We start from the raw sequence: 21,127 nt of genomic DNA on the forward strand, positions 1-21,127 counted from the left end.
ACACACACAGGTGCACACACACACAGGAACGCACACAGGTGCATGCACACACAGGAACACACACAGGTACACGCACAGGTGCACACACGCACAGGTGCACACACAGGTGCACACAAGGAGGTGGGCTTTCACTGGTAATTGCGTGCTCTGTCACAGCGTTTGCTCTGTGGCCAGCATTTGTCGAGTGCTTATGCTAAGCTCTTACACTAAGCTCACTCAGTACAGGCTCACATGGATGATCTCACTGAAGCCTTGCTGTGAACACACGAGGGAGCTACTCTATCTTGTTAATCATATCCATACTGCAAGTGAGGAAAGGAAGGCACAGAGAGGTGATGCAACTCGCCCAACATCACACAGCAGGTAGTCCATGAGCCAGGCAGACCCCGGAGCTCTGCTCTCAACCCCGATGCCCACCGGCTCGGTGGTGATGAGGCTGTTCGGTCTTGATTCTTCCCTCTTTCCTACTGTGCGTGGATTCCCCTTCCCGCTGATGGTGGACCCGGCCACGTGACTGGCTTTGACCAGGAGCATGTGAGCAGAAGTGACAGCCGACTGGTCCCAGCCCAGGCCTTAGAGCTGCCGCGTGTTTCGGGCAGTCTTTGTGCACTTGGCCACGAGGCGCTTCCCCAGAAGTAGCTGCTACCTCAGACTCACCCTGGAACGAGCCCCATGGGGCCCATGCTAGCCCCCCCACCCCCCGCAGGGAGGGGCCGCCCAGCTGAGCCCGCAGACCACCAGATGACCTGTAAACGCGTGAGCGAGAATAAGGGTCACTCCTTCAACAGGTGAACGCCGGGGTCATCGGTTACACAGCACAGCGGCCCGAGTTATTCTGTGGAGAGCTCGGGTGCCGCTGCACCTGCCTGGAACTCTCGGGGACTTCCATGTTCCGTCCTGTCTTGTCCCCACTCCCGGCAGCCCGTCTTATCCTTTTGGGTCTCATCCCCAGGCAGCCGAGAGGCTGCTGAAGGGCTGTGAGGAGAAGACTGGGGGAGCCCTGCTTCCGGGTTTAGGAAGGGCGCAGTGGTTTCCGGAAGCCTCCATGGAGCACCTCTCTTCCTGGAGTGGAGGTGTTGCCTGCCTTGGGGATTAGGGCCCCTCTCCTTTCCCCGTGTCCGCTCTCCCACACACCTTGCGGCCCATCTGGCATCGGGGTGCAGTCGCCCCTCCCCCCCACCGCCCGAAGCGGCACATTTCAGGAAGACGAGGAGAGGGGACCGGCAGGGGCTGGCGCTGGCCAGCATTTCTGAGGCGAGGCCTGCACACCTCCCTTCCTTCCCCTTCCTGCCCCTTGCTGTGGTTGCCAAACGGGATTCCCACGGCCGCAGAAATCCGTGCAGCGATAAACCGCACTTCACCCAGCCGACAGGGCGGAGAGCTGCCAAGACATGGAAATGGCACACAGTCTTGGCTCGGGAATCCTGTGTCCGTGCAGGTGGCTATGCTGGGCCAGGCCTGGCCGGGGTGGAGGAGGCCGGGTGGGGAGGCGGAGAAGGCGGCCAGGAGGGGAGGCTGGGAAGGGAAATTGGGAAGGGAGGTTGGGAGGGGAGGCCAGAAAAGGAAGCTGGGAAGGGAGACAGAGAGGGGAGGCTTGGGAAGGAGGCCAGAGGGGGAGGGTAGGAAGGGAAGCCAGGAGAAGGGGCTGGGAAGGGAGGCCAAGAAGGGAGGTTGGGGAAGGAGGCTAGGATGGGAGGCTGGGAAGGGAGGCCGGGAAGAGACACCGGGGGGCCAGGCCGTGACGCTGGCCAGGGCACTCGGGCTCAGGGAGCGAAGGGGACCCCGTACTCCTCCCGTGCCCCTGCTCTGCTCCAGGCACGTTCGCAGGTGCTGGACACGGGAAGAGGGAGGCAAGAGACCCCTCTCAGGAAGTTACATTTCGTGCACACGTTATGGCCACAGATGAGAACAAGCAAACAAAGAACGAACCGCAGGTGACACACACCGAGAGCATGATGACCTAAGGACCCGCTAAGGACGGAGAACACGCACAGGAAGACCTCTCGGGAGGTGACGTTTAGGCAGAGTCCTGCCTGGAGGAAGGTGGCAGCCCTGGACACCTGGGGGAAGAAGGTCCCAGGAGGAGAGGGCCCATGAGAAGAGCTGGCACGTATTAAGTGCCTTCTGTATGCCAGATTCTGCTCCGAACGCACGTGTGGCTTTTGTCCCCACACAAGCCACCTTACAGGTGAGGAGCCAGGGGCACAGAGAGGCTGAGCCGCTTGTCCAAGGTCACACAGCCAGTAGCACTCAGATTGGCATGTGAAAGCAGTTGTCTGGCTCCAGAAACGCTCCTCTTTTCTGTTTTTTTGACGATCTTTGCCAATGTGATCGGTGAAAAGTTACCTTAACTCTTCCACTTTTGAATTAAAAAGAACAATGGCTATAAAGACATTTCCTGAGGTCTGAGATGACATGGTCCCCCCTCCGTGAGGTCTCCGTTCCAAGGCGCTCACAGGCAGGAGACTTAGTACACTCGATTCCTTTCCTTGTCTTTTGAGAAGTTGCTCTCACGTACTCAAGCATGATAACTCGTGTGATTTTAGATATTTTTAATGTTTATTTGAGAGAGAGAGAGAGAGAGAGAGAGAGAGAGCGTGAGCAGGGGAGGGGCAGAGAGAGAGAGGGAGACACAGAATCCGAAGCAGGCTCCAGGTTCTGAGCTGTCAGCACAGAGCCCGACTCGGGGCTCGAAACCATGGACTGTGAGATCATGACCTGAGCTGAAATCGAGAGTCGGCGGCTTAACCAACTGAGCCCCCAGGCGCTCCTAACTCGTGTGATTTTAAGAGCAGAGCTGAGGGGCGCCTGGGTGGCGCAGTCGGTTAAGCGTCCGACTTCAGCTTAGGTCACGATCTCGCGGTCTGTGAGTTCGAGCCCCGCGTCAGGCTCTGGGCTGATGGCTCGGAGCCTGGAGCCTGTTTCCGATTCTGTGTCTCCCTCTCTCTCTGCCCCTCCCCCGTTCATGCTCTGTCTCTCTCTGTCCCAAAAATAAATAAACGTTGAAAAAAAAAATTAAAAAAAAAAAAAAAAAAAAAGAGCAGAGCTGAATGTTTGTCACCTTGGCACATTAGGACTAACATAGTGTTTCCTGAAGGAAGAAGCCTTCTTTGATTTTCTTTGAGACGCTACTGAGGTATTTTGGCCGCATCAAAGTGCTAGGTATTTGAGACGGATGCCTTGACGTTCTGATATTTGTACGCACCGTGAAGAGATCGCCGTGGTCCAGCTAAACACTGCACCTGCCTCGGACGCAGTTCCCATCACACGTGTGGACCCGTGTGTGCCGAGAAGGTTTAATTTGCTAAGGTTTAGTTTGCTAAGAGGTCTCTATCCTCTTAGCAAACGGGGAATCTGTGGAGGGTTGGGCAGATGGTGATGTCACCTGGGACCCAAAAACCCTGGGATGCGGGACCCGAGGCGCGGAGCAGTCCCGTGATGACGGGAGGGCCACATGGCTTCTCTTCGAGCCTCCAGGCCTGGAGGAGCTGCCCGGGGACGGAAGCAGCAGCCGTCGCCTGAACTCCGTGCTGTCACCTCTGTCACTGGGAGGGAGGAGCAGAGGGTTTAATCGCGGGGGGACCCAGGCAGCCAGGATGGAAACAATCCAGCCACACGATGGATGGGGAATCCGGGGAGGGGTGGCCGTGACCGCACCTGTGTCTCCTCTGGGAGCTCGGGGGCCAGATGAAGCTGGAAGGCCAGTGTGTGCGAGTTTCAAGCGAGTCTGCTGTATTCACCTGCCAGGTTTGGATGGAGCCCCGCCTCCAGCCTCAAGAGGAGGGTCATGTGACTACGCCCTAATCCAAGCGGAGCCTTACATCCTTCTGGTCCCAGCGCCTGGCTGCAGGGCTGAGCACGTGAGCTAAGCTGGTGCAGACAGAGGGGATCTCAGGAGCTTTTCAGGCTGGGCCAAAGGCATTTGCTCATGTCTGCTGAAATTCTACATGTGAAAACAGGGTTTTGTAGCCATTTGCAGCCATCCTGACCTAGAACAACTTGTCCGAGAATTCAGCCGGCACAAAGGATACCGAGGCAAGAGACAGAGACGTAAAAATGCTGAGCCCCTGGATCCAGCCACTCCTGAAGCCAGGGATCTCTTCCTGTTCGGATAGAGGAGCCAACAATTTCCCTTTTCGGCTTAATTCAGTTTGGGTGACGTTGTCTGTGAACGAAAATCATGGTCTCAGATACGAGGGGCAGAGCCGTGCCGGGCATCACCCATGGGCACACACCGCATCTTTCCACCGCATCCCAGCAAGGAGGACACGATGAAGCACCACTAAAAAGGCACGACGGTCATGGGCTGACACTGCCCGACATTGTTAATCCTCTAAGGGCAGCGCTTCATGGGAGGAAAAGGGAGCAAACAGGAGTAACGTAGGTTCCAGCTCACACACCGGGGACGTCCGTTATTTTTGCTGCCCCGACATCTACTCGTTTTATTTTCGGCAAGAGTTGCAAAAATATTCTCAGGGGAGCCTCCGCTGATCCACACGCTCGGTCCCTGTGCTTGGGTAGGTCTCGACCTCAGTGACAGGAAGTCGCTGGATTTTTGACCGAGCCGAGGTAGCAGCTGATCTCCGCTGCACTTGAACCTGGGAGGCTGAGGACCGCCGGGCTCTGGGGCCCGCCATATGCGGGCTCAGAATGACACCTGCGCAAGCCGAGACAGAGCTCAGAGATGCAGAGACGGGCATCTGCCCCCGAACCTCCGTGCACGAGACAGTTTCTCCCCTGACTTACGAAGCCAATTTGAGAGTCCGAGTCACTCAACGAGCACATCGCCCTTGATGAAGTCATGACGGACCACTGGGCAGGCTTCAGTGCTGCCTGAGACCAAATCCCTATTTTCAGACTGATTTCAGCAGAGAGGCCACAGAGGGAGAGGACGTTTCATACCTGGCAGAGGAAGCCAGCACGGGAGAGCTGCTACCCAGACCCAACCCTCCCGAGGCAAGCCAGCCACGTGGCTCCGACCCGGACTTCTGTCCCCCACGCTTCACGGAGCTGGCCAGAAACGTCTTATCCGTGCAAAGGCCACTCCCTCCCAGCTGCAGGATTCCTGGCGCTTTGAAACCCCCGTGGCTCGTTAGGCAAATCCAGACGCAGCCTCCCTGGACTCCACTGAAATCTAACTCGCAAATAAACGACCTTATCTTTTGCAAACGTCTTTTATTAGAACAGGCTCTTCTCTGCAGCGTCAGACGGAGGCTCGGAGCCACCTGACCTCCGCCGGCCAGTCCCGGGCACCTACTTCTGCCCATCACGCCCTCGTGGGAGTGAGCGCACGGCACGGCTCCTACCAGTCGAAGGCTCCGGGTCGGTGTGACGTTGGGAACGTCCTGTATGGGTGCCGTCCAGCAGGAGACGCTGGCCACGTGTCACCCGCACAACTGGGCAGCTGCCAATTCCACTTTACTTGATTTAACCAACGTAAATAGCCACACATGGTACGTGGGGGCCACACTGCACCGTGCAGCTTGAGGCAAATCTTCACATCGGGCTGGGAGACATGCCTCAGACCGTGTGCGCCGGGCCGGGGATCAGGCAGACGTGGGTTGCAATCTTGGATCTGCCGTTTTCTGGCTGTGTGGCCTTGGGCAAGTCGCTTGACCTCTCTGGGCCTCAGCCTCCTTATCTGTAAAATGAACTTATCATAGCGTTGACCCCAGCGTTGCCGGAGAGATCTCTTTGAAATCCAAATCAGGGTATCCTGCAGCATCCTGCTTCTCTTAGAAGAAAAGAGATCCTGATGGTAAAACCCGAAGGTCCTGGACGGTCCGGGGCCATCGACGTCGGGGCCCGGATGATTCTTTGGGATCTGGACCCTTCGCAGCACCCTTGGACTTCAGCCACCAGACTCCAGTAGCCCCTCTGTCTGAGTCACTACCATCCCAAAGGTCTCCGAACGTCGCCCCATGTCCCCGGGGGGCCCTGGGTCTGCCCTAGATGCAGGAGACGCTGCCATGAACACACCATGCGCCCGCTCTGCCTGCACAAGTGTGTTAAAACTCTGTCTCACGGTTTTGCAGCGGACAGAACCGGAGCTGGAGGAAGAGGCCGGCAGTGGGCATGCACCTGACCCACACTGGGGACGTGGGCAGCAAGGGCCCCTGCGTTCCAGAAACTTCCTTGCGGTCCTTGGTTTGCTTTCACCCAGAACCCAGGGACTCTTGGGGCCGAAGATGCTTCTCCCAGAGCCCTTGGGTGCGAGGAGCACAGTGGGGAGCACTCTTCCCCCCACGGAAACCCTGCCCATGTTACCCTGGGCGAGGGGCGCCACCCCAGGGCCTCGCAGACCAACGACTTCGGGCTGCTGCTAAGAGCCCAGCTCCCCATGGACTCAGCTCGTGGAACCAACAGCACATGCAAGAGAGAGGACGTTTCGGGCCCCAGGAGCAGCAACCACGGGAAACCGAGGCCTCCGCCCCAGCAGGGTCGTCCTGCCCGTACAGGAGCCATCACAGGCACTCGTCACCGGGAGAGCTGGGCAGCTGGCCGCCCACACGCATCCCCTTTAGCTCTGCACCAGGGCCAGCAGCCGGGCCGGGCCCTGGAGGTCGGCCCTGGAAATCCAGTAAAGGGACTTTTGCTAACGATGCCCGGAATCTCGGCATTGCCAGCCTGTTGTGGGCGGGGCCTCGCCACCTGTGACCCCAGGAGCCCCCGGGGAAGGCACAGGAGGGCAGCGGCAGGCCGGGGTGGGGGTTACTCAGGAGGCACAGGGAGGGGTGCCCCGGTGTCTCGTCCTAAGGATGAGGGGGTACGTGGACAGCGTGGTGCAAGTGGGGGGACAGGGTTACAGTGGGCACTGACAGTTGTCGTCTCCCTGCCAAGTGGCCCAGATGTGTCCTTTTGAGACGCCGCTCCATCCAGAGCGTCCCTCGCCCCGGGCCCTCTCCAGCCCCGCCCCCCGTGTGCCTCGTCATCACCTGTCATTCTTACCAGAAGGGGACCTAGACACCAGCGTGTGATTCAACCACGCCGTTAAGAGACCGCCACCTCGAGAACCACGAGCAAGACGCCTCTGCAGAGCGTCCTATGCCCTGCCCTCGGCTACAGGACACGGCCTTATGCCGGAGGTGTGCACAAATGTGGGCAAAAGCACTCCGCGGGTGCGGGGAGCCGGGGGGGCTTGTCCACGGCACGCCGTCTCCTCCGCTATTGCCCGACAGCAAATCCCTGACCCGCCCAGGACACGGGTCTTCCTCCCCCGCCCAGGAAACCTGCACAGACTCTCGTGGATGTCCCACGGCCTCCCGCACTCACAGTCTGACGCCTGCAAACCCACACGCCGAGCACACAGCACACCAGACCCCTCGGCTCCTGGGGTGCCTCCGTTCCCGAACCCCCACCAGCCGGGGCTCTCGGGAGGCATCGCAGGGCGCGAGAAGGGGGCAGACACAACGGTGTGAATGCTCCGTGTTCTGTGTGTTCGATCCTTATCTGTGTGTTCGAGCTACGTGTGTGATCCCACCATCGTGGAGGAAGGCTGGCTGGCAGGTGTGTGTGTGTGTGTGTGTGTGTGTGTGTGTAGCTTTGCCAGTTAAAAAACTGCGGCTAAAAAACCTCTGACATGATCCCATCTTTTAAAAAATTGTCTCTGTACGTGCGGCTACACCTAGATGTGTCAAGAGACGTGTAAGAAATGATCACCGAACTGTTTTAATAAGAGACCACATATTGTAGGATTCCACTTATGTGAAACGTCCAAAAAAAGGCAAATCTGTAGAGACAGAAAGTAGATTAGCGGTTGCCCAGGGCTACGGGTGGGAATGGGATTAACGGTAAATGGGGTGACAAAAATATTCTGAAACTGGGTCACAGGGATGGTTGCCCAACCCAGTAAGTTTACTTAAATATCGTTGGGCTGCACACTTGAAATAGGTGGAAATTCTGATTTTCTTAAGCCATACTCTGCACACCACACAGATGATACCTGTAGGCGCTCTGTCTGCAGCCCCTGACCGACTGCATGGGGCTATCGAGGGGACTGCCCGAGCCAACCGGGGTCAGAGTCCAGTCCGTTCCACGTGTTGGCCACTAGGTCAAGTCTTCACTGGATTAATAAAACCTGGTAGTCCTTACAACGGCCTTTTGAATCACGCACCGTGACTGTCCCCACTTTCCGAAGGAGACCTGGAGGCGGACGGAACGTGTGAGCTGCCCAAGACCGCGGAGCCCGGAAAGGCAAAGCAAGAACGTTTTGGAAGAAACTCCCCACGGCACCCTTGAACTTCCGGCACCCTACAAAGCCTCGGCTGCCGTTGTCTGAATGGTCTTGTCACGAATGTTCGTCTCGCGAACAGCCCCGGTGCTCCCTTGTCGAGCAGAGGGCGGGCATGCTTGTGGCAAAACGGAAAGGGACGCCGTCTCTCTCCAGGGCGGGGGAGGCGAGCGGGCTTTCTGTCCCTGTCCGCCTGGCCCTGCTTGGACAGAACCCCACAGACCGGGTGGCTCACGCGGGAGACTCTGTCCCTCACGGTTCCGGAGGCTGGACGTCCCCCATCAAGGTGCCAGCACGGACCGGCTCTGTGGCCCAGCCCTCCTCCTGGCTTCCCAACAGCCGCCCTCTCGTGACCTCACGCCTGCCATCTATGAGCGACCTCTTGTGGCTTCCTCTGTTCCCGAAAACACCAATCCCACCACAGGGGCCCGACCCTCATGACCTCATCCAAACCTAATCACCCCCGAAGGTGCTACCTCCTCACGCCATCACATGGGGGGGGGGATGAAGGGTTCAACGTATGAATTTGGGGGGGACACCAACGTTCAGCCCATAATGTGCCTTTTATAAAGGACTCGGGTCCCCTAAGCCCAGGGCTCCTTACAGCCTATGTATGCAGGTGTCCCGGCATGGCCCGTGGCATGACCCTGTGGGGAGAGGCGCTCAGGCATCTGGTGCGGGAAGGTGCAAACTCCCTGGATGCCCTACGTCCCTGACCAGGAGTCGCGTCTTCTGCCCGCAAACTGCGCAGGCTGGCTCGTCGGAGGCGCGGCGTGGATCTCAGAGTCTCCAGTCCTTTGCGGAACTCAGGGCTGTCCCAATCTAGCCCTGCACACACCTGCTGCAGGGGAGACGCTGACTACACGTCCCCTGCCCCGTGTCCTCTCCGTGGAACCCTGCGCTGTGACAGACCAGCTCTGCGAGCATCGCCGACCCTGCCAGACCCCAAACCACCGGCTGAATCGGGGTCCTGGGGACTGAGTTTGAGTGCAGGATGTCACGTGGCTTTGTCAACAGCCAGGGGCAGCCTGCTCCAAATTCATTCCAGGGGCAATTTCTGGTTCGAATACATTTGTTTCTCTGAAGACGCTGATTATGTTTCTGGAAATACTGGTAATGGGCTCCATGACAAACTCATAGAAGAGCAGCTAAGGATGATTCTACCCACAACTGTGGTAAAACTTGGTTCTGGGATTTTTCAGGCTAACGGATGGCCTTCTTATCCATCTAGAAAAGTCATCAGGGGTCCTGGCTCTTTAAAAAAACACTTCTTTAATTTATTTATTTTTGAGAGAGACAGAGACAGTGCGAATGAGGGAGAGGCAGAGAGAGAGAGAGAGAAAATCCCAAGCAGGTTCTGTATGGTCATTGCATCATTGCATCATTGCATCATGACCTGAGGCCAAACCAAGAGTCGGATGCTTAACCAACTGAGCCACCCAGGTGTCCCAGAGGTCCTGGCTCTTTTTTTTTTTTTTACATTAAATACAATTTACTGTCAAATTGGTTTCCATACAACACCCAGTGCTCATCCCAACAGGTGCCCTCCCTAGTGCCCATCACAGATCAGTAATGAAAACCAATGGCCACCAGGGATCTGGTACGTGATGGTGGCCGGGGCAGGGAGGGCTCCAGCTCCAACCAAGAGACTCCTCCCCACCTCGGCCTCACCAACAAAGTGGGGGTGATTCGGCCACAAGGAAGTGGGGTGACTGTTCAGCCAGAAACAGAGCACGGTTCTCAGTGGAAGAAATTTTGCCCACCAGGGGACATTTTGCAATGACTGGAGACATTTTTGGTTTTCACCATTCAGGGCGTGTGACAGGCATGTATGTATTGGGGTAGGAGGCAGGAATCCGTCTCACAGGACAGCCCCCTAACAAAGAATTACCTGGCACAAAACACCAGCATAGTGCCGACATGGCAAAATCCTGCCCCGGGTTCGGATCTTAGCGGTCCAATGGGGAAGCCGCTCGCCACGGTGACCAGGAAGCCCTGACGTGGAAAAGTAACAGACACACGCTCTCCGTAGATTTGGAGTGTCTGGGCCCCACCGAGTACGAAACAGCGCGTTCATGATTTTTATATCGATCACATGTTGAGATGATAATGTTTTTAATACAATGGCTTAAACACAGACATCTAGAAAATTACCTTCACCTGTTCTCCCTTTCGTGAACGTGACGGAGAATTTTAAACGACATGTGTGGCCCACATTTGTGCTCATGTTGAACAATATGGTTTAGAACTTCATCCCCGCCCCTCCCGCCACCGGCTTTTTGGGTGTGTGGCTTTGGGGCTGCCCTTAGCCCATAGATCACTTTTGGGGGAATTGGGGAAAAGCCTCTCTTCCTTGAGATGCCGGAGATTACATCTTTTGTAATCCCAGAGACATACCTACAAGAAAACATAAAGACCCAATGCATCTGGAGAAAGATCTGGAGATGTCTCTCATCCGGAGAAAGACCAGATGCTTCATTTCTGGCTTGGAAAAGCCCTTATGCTGTCTTATCCCTGGAGCCAGTGCTGTGAGTACATTGTCCCAGCAAATGTGGTGGGAAAGACCAAGAATTTGGGTCGTTCCCTCACGAAACTTAAACTCCACAGCAGGGGTTGCTCTAGGCAAACTTTTCCTTGGCGTGGGCAAAGTAACAAATATTTTAGAGTTGCGGGCCAGATGGTCTCACTCACAACGGCCTGACGCTCCGGTGGTCGTGCCAAAGCCACCGCAGACAGTACAGAGATAGATTTGAGCGGTCAGGTCCCAATAAAACTTTATTTACACAACGATCAGGGGGCTGGAGTTGACTCCCGGTTCACGGTCTGCCCAACAGAACAGAGGTTTGGACAGCTGCCTGGGCCAGACTCACACTGCAGGTGTATTTTATTTTTTTGCCCATTAAAAAAAAGTTACAACTGGTGGCCAACACTGAAAAACGGGCGACTTTTACATAAATCCCAAATTTGCGAACATTTTACATAAAGCGCAAATTTGCGGCTTCTCTTGAAGGAATGGCGATACTGATCTCCTGTTTACTGGTGACCACATCAGCAGGCGCCAAACTCCGGATGCCCAGCTAGTGTGGGGCGTGTCCGTCTGCCCTGACCACTTCACCCGCCGTGTCACCAGCTTGGTTATTGGAGGTATCTGGGGTTTGAGCCACGCTCCAAAGCAGACCACACTCCAAACTGAGTTTGGAGCTGGAAGGGTGGTTGTGTGATTGGACTTCATACTTCCTGGTGCCGACCCCTCTTTGTGAATGGGGTGTGCCCCAACAGTTCCCATCATTTCAACCCAGGTGACTGATCAGTGGGGGTGCTTACCTTGAGGACATCCTCGTCTGCGGACTTGCACTCCACCAGCTCTGAGATATCCGTCACGGCACTGTTCTCCTCCACAGAGACCACCTTGATGGGCAGGGCTACGGTCTTTCCTGTGAGTATGGCGGTATTGAGAATCTCAGTGTCCTGCCAGAAGAACCAGACAGAGCTGGGTCAAGGGGGCTGATATGCTCAGCGCTCTTGGACACAAGCGGGAAGTTCCCCAGCTATCTGCCAGGCTGTGTTTGTTTGCACAAGACACCATAGCACTGACTTTGGGATTTGGGGCAAAAAAGGCCATTCTTTGGAAGAATTTTCCAAGAACATTTAACAATTTCGTTTATTTACGGCCACCTTCTTGGTTTCCAGCTACAAAAGTCGAAAATCATTAATTCTCCTTTTGTAGAGAGAGAGTAGAAGTTATGTACCAGTTAGGTTCTGGTTGTAGGCAACAGAAATGGAATCAGGTGAGTCCTTCCCACCCAGAGGCCCGCCCTGTTCTCGTCTTTGCCCTTACATGGCATTAGGGGACTTTGCAGTTGTGGTTAAGTCAAGGATCTTAAGAAGGGCAGACTATCCTGGATTATCTGGGGGCAGGGCCCAATGGAATCATAAGTCCTTATAAGAGGGTCAGAGGAAGAGGAGTGAGGCGGGGACAGAGGGAGAGGTCAGAGTGATGTCCTCATGACCCAAGAGCCGTGGATGGTTTCTAGTTTCTGGAAAAAGACAGACCCTCCCCTAAGTCCTCCAGAGGGAACACAGCCCTGTTGACACCTTGAATTCAGCTCCATAAAGGCTCATTTCTGACTCCTGGTGTCCAGGACTGTACTATAAGGACGTGCTGTTAATTTGGTATGGCAACAGGAGGCTAATGCAGGTTCTTACCCGTTGGGTCCTGGGCCACTCCCAGGGTTAACGGAGAAGCTGAAAGGGGCCTTGGAAAGGCAGGGCCCGGATCAGCTTGCAGGACACTGAAAGCCAGGAAGGGACAGGATCTCCAGAGTGGAGTGCAGTGAATGGCTTTGGCCATTTGTCTCCTGAGTCACTCCACAGATGATGTATCTAAATTCCCTGGGTGTGGGGTGGGGGGAGCCTGGTCGGGTTAAATGGCCATCCCTTATCCCGGGGAGGATGGCTCCCCTTTGATTCACAAGCCTACCAAGACTGAGTCCAACAGGAGAAAGGCCACCATCAGAAGAAGAAGGAAGAGGTTCCTCCCGGCAAAGAGCAATGGCGGGAGTTCCGCTACGACACCGGTGAGCCAGGTCACTTTTAATCCCCGGTGGCCACGGTCACTACACCTTGGTGAGGGGCACCAGACCGCTGGGATCTTTTTGCAGACTTTTATGCAGACCAAAGGCTCTTCCTGTCCTGCCCTGGAGAGCCCACTCCACTGCAGCTATGGGGACCTGGGTTCATCGTGTCCTTCCTGGCTTCATGCAAAATGATTAGCGTCACATGTAGTGATTTTCAAAGTGATAAAGAAAGCGCCTTCTCTTTTGAGTCTGTGGGCACTACGGGCTCGCACTTTCGTAACGCTTCCCTACCTCTATTAACACCTCTTCCCTCTGGGCCAACTTCTCTCGAAGTCCCTCTCCAGAAGCACTGCCCCACTTTGAAGCGGGAGTTGGAAGGAAAGAGATTTTTCTCGCCTCTTTCTCCAGGGAAGCAACTGACACAGAAACGACCTTTCGCATTAGACAGGAGCCCAGCTGAAAGAGTCATCCGTTCTAAGTGGAGCCCCGGCCTCTCTCTGATGCTTGTACCCAGAAGCCAGCCCTTAAATAAGCCTCTGCCGTGTCTTCTCCTGGGTCTGCAGGATTCCCGGGAGCTGGGGCCGCGATCTGGCGGCTCGCCCACCGGCTATTACGGATGCTAAGAATACCGCGGAAATTCCCCAAGTCCATTTTCAGGTTCATTACAGGTAATGTGCTCAGAGTCCAGACTTTACATTTTCTCTCTCAGAATGGTCTTTGGCTAATGGCTTCATTAAGGCAGCAAACTCCCTCGTGGATTAATTGTGATTAGCTTCCTAACGGTCACTGCAGGTGCGCACACACACGCACATGCCCACGATCCCCTCCCCGACGCGTCCCATCCCTGGACTGAATCACAGCAAGATTCAGACCGAATGGACATTGCATGTGTCTCTCCAGCCAATGGCATAAACCACGGGAGCAGAGAGTTACCCGTCACTGGGGTTCCAAATGGGGGCAGGAAGCGTCAGGTGTCAGGGACTCAGACTGAGTCCGGGCTCCCTATTTGAATTGTGGCCAGGGAGGCAGCACAGGCCGGGGGGCCCAGCTGGAGACGTGTCGGGGCATAGGTCACGCGCCGAGTGTCTTCTGGGGGTCTCTCCAGACCCACTCTGCCCTGCAGAGGGTCCCACGAGGCTGACTCATGTGCACAAAGCTACAGACCCCTCGCCTTCTGGCCTCTGGCCACCTCGGACACACCATGAAACTGTGTTTCCTGCACAGAGCCTGTGTGGTTGCTGGGAGCTGTGTGACAAATCTGGCCAGTCGGTTGTGAGCTGGCACGGCCTGTGTCACTCCTGGACTAGAGCGATTCCCCGCCTTCACGGAGGGACGGGCTCTCCGTTCCTGAGGCAGAGCGGCCAGAATTATTCAGACGGTAGCTGCTTCACCGGCCCGAGGCTCTGAGTGACGGTGAGAACTGGGGCTGTTTGTTACTGCCGCTCGCCCTACTGCCTCCTGACCGATACAGGGGGAGAATGAAGGCTTCACCTGCTTCAACGGCAGAGGAATGCCCTGCGGTGATGAGTTCACTTTTGAACATTTTTATTTCCGGTACGTGGTTAGTGTTCCTACAGACGCTTAGCAAGCATTTAAGGGCATGTTTTGACACTGATTTTTGCCATCCGTGCCCTCCCTTGATGCACTGGATGCTCATTTCAGCTCTCCAGTTTAGACATGGGATTTCTTGAGGTCAGGGTCTGTGTGTGCTGTGGACCGAAAGGTGCCCCCCCCCCGACCCTAAATCCATGTCGAAGCCCTCACACTCAGCATGACTATTTCAAGACAGGAGGTATCTTTGAGGAGGTAATTAAGGTTACCTGGGGTCCCAAGGGCGACCCCGATCCAATAGGTCCATAAGAACAGGAAGGGACACCAGGGACACGGGCATTTGTGAGCCAAGGAGAGAGCTCGGGAGAAGCCAAAGCTGCTGACAGCTTGATCTCGGACCTCCAGGCTCTGGAACCTTCGCAAAGGTTCTGCTGATTAAGCCCCAGCCCCTGGTATTTTGTTCTGGCGGCCCTAGAAGACGGCCCCGTACTGTAACACAGCCCTGATGCTACGTTGCAGGGCAAGGATGTGTCCTTCATCGTGACCTGAGGGGGGTCTGTGCCCTCACGAAGAAAGGCACGGTCACTGTCGGTAGGAAAACAGGCACGCGGTTGTGAGTGGTGGCCAGTATTCGTGAGTCTCGGGCCCTGGGCGGGGGGAGACAGGTGTGGGGAAACACGTCACAGGGTGTGTCCCAGCGTCTGGGGCTGAGCCCTGGCTCTCTCCCCAAGGTGGGCCCGGGCACCTCCAAGGTGGGAAGTGAAAACTCCCGCACCAGCCTCCGGTCCCTGCGAACGAGCAGTTTTCAGACTGGACTGTCCTCTCCTGCCTCCCCAAATTGTGGGATTGCAGGAAACAACGGGAACGTCGTAGAAGCAGGGAGGATGGAGAGACCCAGGCATGGCCGGACACGGGTCTGGCGGGAGAGGCCTTCTTCTGGCCCCGAGGACCCGGGGAGGGGGCCGGGCCGGGATGGAGGGAAGCTCTCCTGGGGCCGAAACGTGCCTGTGTGTGTGCCTGTGTGTGCGTGTGCGTGCATCTGTGTGCACGTCTGTGGTACGCACGTGTGTGTGATACGTGTGCACGTGTGCATGTGTGAGGTATGCAGGTGCGTCTGCCCACACGCGTGCATGCGTGTTGCGTGCGTGCAACACGTGTGTAATGACACAGCTCCCCATGCTGTATACGTGGCTGGTCGTCCTCCCAAAGCCCTGTCTGGTCTGGGCTGATTCACTGCTTGGACGAGGGGCTGAGGACACTATCTCAGCGCATCCGACCGGGTCTCACTCAGAACCCACCCCCCCACGCCAGGCCCCGGCCCCAGCGGAGCGCCTCCCGTGCAGGGCTGGCCGGGAACACGTGCGGCCCCGTGGCCCCGAGAGCCGTGCCCTGCCCAGCGCCACAGAAGGCAGTGCGTCCCCGCCCGCGGGCCGCAGCAGCCGGGAGAGGAGCTCGCTGTCCCTTGCACGGCCTCCCCAGCTCCACGCGGGCACGGCCCCCACCTGGCGGCTCTCTGAGCTACGGAGCTTCCCCCCTCCCCGTGCTGCTCTCTCCCTCCCTCCACCTGCTTCCACCGTAGGCTGGAAACCGCACTTTCTGCTGAGAAGAATCCAGAAAGTCAGGCACTTTAAATCGCTGTCGTTTCAAATTTGACAAGAAGCCCGAGGCTTTGCAGAAAACATGTGTCGTTGTTTTGAGCTGCCCTCAAAAATGTAAATTGGTTTAGCCGTTTTCTGCATTGGTGCAAATCGGATTTTTAGTTTTTAAATGAAGAGAGGGCACAGAACTACTCCGGAGCGTGTCCCACGGGCCGAAGGGTGTGCAGTGACCCCAGCGATGTGGGACGAGCGAGCCCCCGGGCCCTCTCGGGAGGGAAAAGCAGGACGTGTGCGTGTGGCCCGTCCGTGCATGGGAGGCATTCAGGCCCGGAAAGCAGTGCCGAGCTATCCGAGATGCTGAGCCACACAGAAGGCCACGCGGCGCCTGGTTCCGTCCACGTGACATGTCCGGAACAGCAGATCCACGCAGACGGAGAGCAGGTGGTGGTCGTACGACCCTGTGAATATACTGAGAACCACTCACTTGCAGGCTCGGAGCGGAGCCTTTGTGGCACATGAACTGCCTCTCGGGACAGAAGACGGCCGGCGTGTGTGGGAGCAGGGCCGGCGCCCCGGGAAGGCCACGGCCTGACTTGGCCCCCCAAGCCACCCTCAGAGTCTGTTCACCCTCGGAGAAACACGTGTGCAGCTCCGAGGCCGGACGCCTGGCCTTCTAAACCAACCGCGGGGGTTCAAACCTCACCAGGGTCCGAGGACAGGAGCCGTTGCATCTAGAACATTCCCGACAGGGCAAAAACGACCTCTCTCAAGGCGGGCCATTAAGAGGCCTCATTAATAAAAACACCAGGTCACATCTGGGGAGCTCTTGGGACACCCCGGATGTTACTGAACACGGCCATCCCTCCCCCAACCCATGAAGCAGGTGGTCTTACTATCCCCGGCCCACAGATGGGGAAACTGAGGCCCAGAGCTGATACAGTGGCGTGTTCAGGTGCGCAGCACGAAGGTGGCCTCGCCAGGTTTGAACATGTGTCCCCGGGGCTGAGACATCTGTTTGGATGGCGTAAGGACCTGGGACAGAACGGCCCCTGTCCTGACTCTGCCCCTTTTCCTGCTTTACTTAAATCCTTCACGGACCCTTTTCTTGGCTGTGAACTTGGGGGATATTCAGCATCCTTGCGAAGATTTCATCCGATGGCGTTTACGAGCCTCCCGCCAGGGCTCGGGCAGCGTGACGGCGGGTGCGTGGGTCAGGCCACCAGCCCACGGAGGAAAGCCCACGCCCCTGTCCCACGTGTGTGGGGGGTGGGAGACAGAAACCAGGATGAGCAGGCAGGGAGCGTCCAAACACACAAAATCCAGAGCAGCAGGATGCTATCACCCTCTGTGGTCGTTTCGGATCTTTCTCTTGTAAAAGAGGGAAAACGGGGCTCGTAACTTTGAAAGCTCCTCGTCATTTGCTCCCATCCGGTCTCCCGATTTCCCTCCCCAGAGGCGCCTGCCATCTGGGACTTGTACACCTTTCCAGTTTGCGATTCTAGGCTTTTCTCACGTTCCCGCACAAGTGCAGGACCCGTGGCCTTGTTCCCTCCATTTACGTTTTGTACAAACATGCCCTTTAGACGGTTTATTTTATTTTTTTATTTTTTTTTAATTTTTTTTTCAACGTTTATTTATTTTTGGGACAGAGAGAGACAGAGCATGAACGGGGGAGGGGCAGAGAGAGAGGGAGACACAGAATCGGAAACAGGCTCCAGGCTCTGAGCCATCAGCCCAGAGCCCGACGCGGGGCTCGAACCCACGGACCGCGAGATGGTGACCTGGCTGAAGTCGGACGCTTAACCGACTGCGCCACCCAGGCGCCCCGCCTTTTAGACGGTTTATACCGATACAGCATCCTGGACTTTCATCCATTCACCCATTTGTTCTTGTGCTCACGGTTATGTCTTCCTGACTGCTCACGTCCACACGGCTGAACCACAGTCCACGCTGAGGTCCACATCTATGTGCTGGTCCGGCTCTGTCTTAAAGAGACCTAGGTGTCCATCGCATGCCTCTTCCATAGTTGACTTTTCTGCTCACCCACTGATGGCAGTTCGGGATGTCTCAAACTCTGCCAGTACAAAGGACTCTCTCTCCCTCTGCCCACGTGTTGGAGACTCTCCAGCACCTCCTGGTGCCCGTGCAATTGCGGGGCTGAGTGGCACACACGTTTCCTCTTTGATCCTCTCTGTGTGGTCATGCTCTCATCTAAACTCTGAGCAACGGCAGGCGAAGTGCCTTTTCCTGAAATTCTTGCCAACACCTGGGTGATTACGTGTCAACCCGGCCAGGTGACAGCCCCCAATTATTCCATCAGACACTAAGTTGGGCACTACCACGTAGGTATTGGGTAGGTGTGATGAATGCTCATAATCAGCTGACTTTCAGGAAAGCAGATGATCCTAGATGATCTGGGTGGGCCTGGTTTAATCAGTCGAAGGCCTTCAGATGCAAAGTTGAGGCTTCCTGAGGAAGAAATTCTGCCCGAGGAATGCAGCTTGTGTGTATAGTTTTTTTTTTTTCTTACCCTCCACACTGCATTGACCCTTTGGAACATGGGTCAGTTGGGCGAGCCTGGCTGTGACTGGACAGGTGGCCTTGGCGTCTAGAGAAGCCACTGGTTAGAGATCTTTCCCGTTTCTACCCAAACCCTTTGTGAACATCCAGTGACTCTTAAATCCAGGCTTCCTTCTCTCCGCCTGTGGCCAGAGGGGCGTCCACTCCTGTGAAGGGTACAAGATGAACGAGCTGCTCTCAAATCCGTGCGTCCCCCCCATCTGGCTTTGAGGGAGAAGAGGGAGAAGCAGCAGAAGCGAACCCTCCACCCTCCCGGGTGCAGACAGAGCCCGGCGTGCCCCGTTGGGGTCTCCTCTGATTGCAGGCTGAGAGCTTCACATTCTCCCTGAAGAAGGCAGCTCAGGGTGAACGGCACACACAGGAAGGTCTACAATTGGCTGATTCACCGTCGAGGCAGAGATAGGTGACAACCGGGTGCTGCTTCTTAGAACTGATTCTTAAAACTTTAGTTAGTTAAGTAAAATATTGGCAGGAAGGCAAGGTGTCTATGACAACCTTGCAAATAACCTCTCGCAGTTCGTTAGACTTTTGCAGGCTGGTTAACAAGATCCAGGGGCCAAATCCTGCCCACGGGGTGTTTTTACACAGACTCAAGAGCCAAGAAGGATTTCGTTACTTGTCAAGGCTTTAAGAAAAGAATATACAAGGGGCGCCTGGATGACTCCGTTGGTTAAGGATCCGACTTCGGCTAAAGTCATGATCTCACAATTCATGAGTTCAAGCCCCGCGTCAGGCTCTGTGCTGACAGCTTAGAGCCTGGAGCCTGCTTCGGATTCTGTGTCTCCCTCTCACTGCCCCTCCCCCGCTCACGCTCTGTCTCCCTCCATCTTTCAAAAAACGAATAAATGTTAAAAAATTAAAAAAAAAAAGTATACACAATAGACACCGTGTGCGTCCCTACAAAGCATAAAATACTATCTAGCCCTTTACAGAAAACTCTGCTGGTCCCTGGGTGAGAAGATCATTTTCCTAAAATGACGGGGCTCTCAGTGCATCCCGTGGGGGTGTCTCCTGTATTTGGGGGGTTCAAGTCATGCTGTTTTGCTGGGCCGATGGGGTCAGCGTCCCTGTGGTAACTTGCCTTGCGTGCAGGAGTCCTGAACCCTCTGGACCCACAAGAAGCATTGGACCCCTTAAAGCAGACGGACTCGTGTTACACAGGAAGAGACATTTGAATTGTGGCTCACTTTTAAGTGGTTCGTAATCTACGGTAGTGATTATTTCCACCGTATCTGTCTCCCTGCCCACGGTTTTAGCTCTAGGAGAGGAAGGATACGGATACCTGAGTGATAATAAGATCCGACTACAACCGGCCCTTCCAGACGTCAGGGTGGTAGATAACATCGCAAAAAGACAGAGGAGCAGGAAAGCCAACGGTGTCCTCCTCAAGGTGCAGTGGGTCAGCAAAACAGCCCCGGGGCTGGCAGAGAGCCGCTGGGGACAGCTGGCTCGTGCAGCGGGCTCTGGGAGGGTCAAAGGTCCAGGTTTGGAAATCAAGCAGAGTCCAGCTGCCAGCACTGGGGGGGGGGGGGGGGGGGCTGAGACCCTCACTGCTTCGCTGAGTGCAAACTCAAGAGCACCCAGCTTGCCGTTTGCCCGCTCGCCGTGTGGGGTTTCGGGTCCTGCCTCCTCCTCGGTGCTTCTCCCTCATCTGTGGAATGGGAGGACCCCACTTCCCTCCAGGGCTCCTCTGAGAACCTGAGAGTGGAAACCAGCCCCCCAGCGGCTCAGTGCTCAGCACAAAGGTGCCCATCCCACGAACGCCTGCCCCATCCGGGAAACAGGGTCCAAGAGCCTTGACCCTGGGTTTCAACATCCTGGGTCCCGGGACCAGCCCGTGCGCTCTTGGCTGCAAGATGGTGTGTGTTCGACTATGACTGATTTGCGAGCTGAATTAGCATTGCTTGCAAGTTGATGGAGCACCTCTTTAATTAAACCTCCAGTTCGATCAGGACAGACCAGCAGCAGGAGGGTGCGAACGGGTTTGCTATTGGCTTCAGACCTCTGAAGCTGGACCCGGGGGTGTGAGCGAGCGGGAGCCCGCTGGTGCCAATCACTCAGCAGATTTGGGTCTGGGACTGACCCTCCAGGGAGTGATCAACCCCCCCCCCCCGCCCCGCTTTTCCCGAAGTAAAGAAAAAAATCTTCCCTCCAATTCTTGCCCTCCAGACGGGTCTGTCCGAGAGGTCTGTCCGGCAGGATAGTTATTTTGAGAGATTTTGTGTAGTCGAGACATTTGGGCAGGCAAACCCTCCCCAAATTCCCAAGACGGCAGAGGGTTCACAGGTATTGACAAAGGGTCTTGGCCAAAATCAGGAGGGAGAAGGGGGCTCCCCGTCCGCCGAGCCCTCTGGAGCACACAGTTCCCTCTCCTGGGTGGGAGTGGTCTTTGGATTCTGAGGGAGGCAGCAAGTGCCCGGTTCCCGGCTGGCCCCTCTGGGAAGCGGCAAGAGAGGTGGCTGTCTGGCGAGCCTCCGTGGCAGCACGAAAGGCCTCTGAATCCCCGAAGCGACCAGAACAAGGCGACGGCTAGAAAAATATATTGATTTGGTTTGGATGAAATAGCGACGAATGGTATTGTAGCAAAAAAG

General features: G+C 56.1%; 1 protein-coding gene across 2 annotated transcripts in view; it reads right to left on the reverse strand.

Moving 5' to 3' along the window:
- Positions 1-21,127, reverse strand: part of TMEM132C (transmembrane protein 132C) — a 308,814-nt gene that overhangs the window by 19,007 nt on the left and 268,680 nt on the right. For both annotated transcript variants that reach the window (XM_045459587.1, XM_045459588.1), the window contains one exon: positions 11,555-11,698. In XM_045459587.1, coding sequence (XP_045315543.1) covers positions 11,555-11,698 — 144 coding nt within the window. The remainder of the gene's footprint in view (positions 1-11,554; positions 11,699-21,127) is intronic.

The sequence above is a fragment of the Leopardus geoffroyi genome, chromosome D3 (assembly GCF_018350155.1).
Source record: "Leopardus geoffroyi isolate Oge1 chromosome D3, O.geoffroyi_Oge1_pat1.0, whole genome shotgun sequence".
Taxonomy (NCBI): domain Eukaryota; kingdom Metazoa; phylum Chordata; class Mammalia; order Carnivora; family Felidae; genus Leopardus; species Leopardus geoffroyi.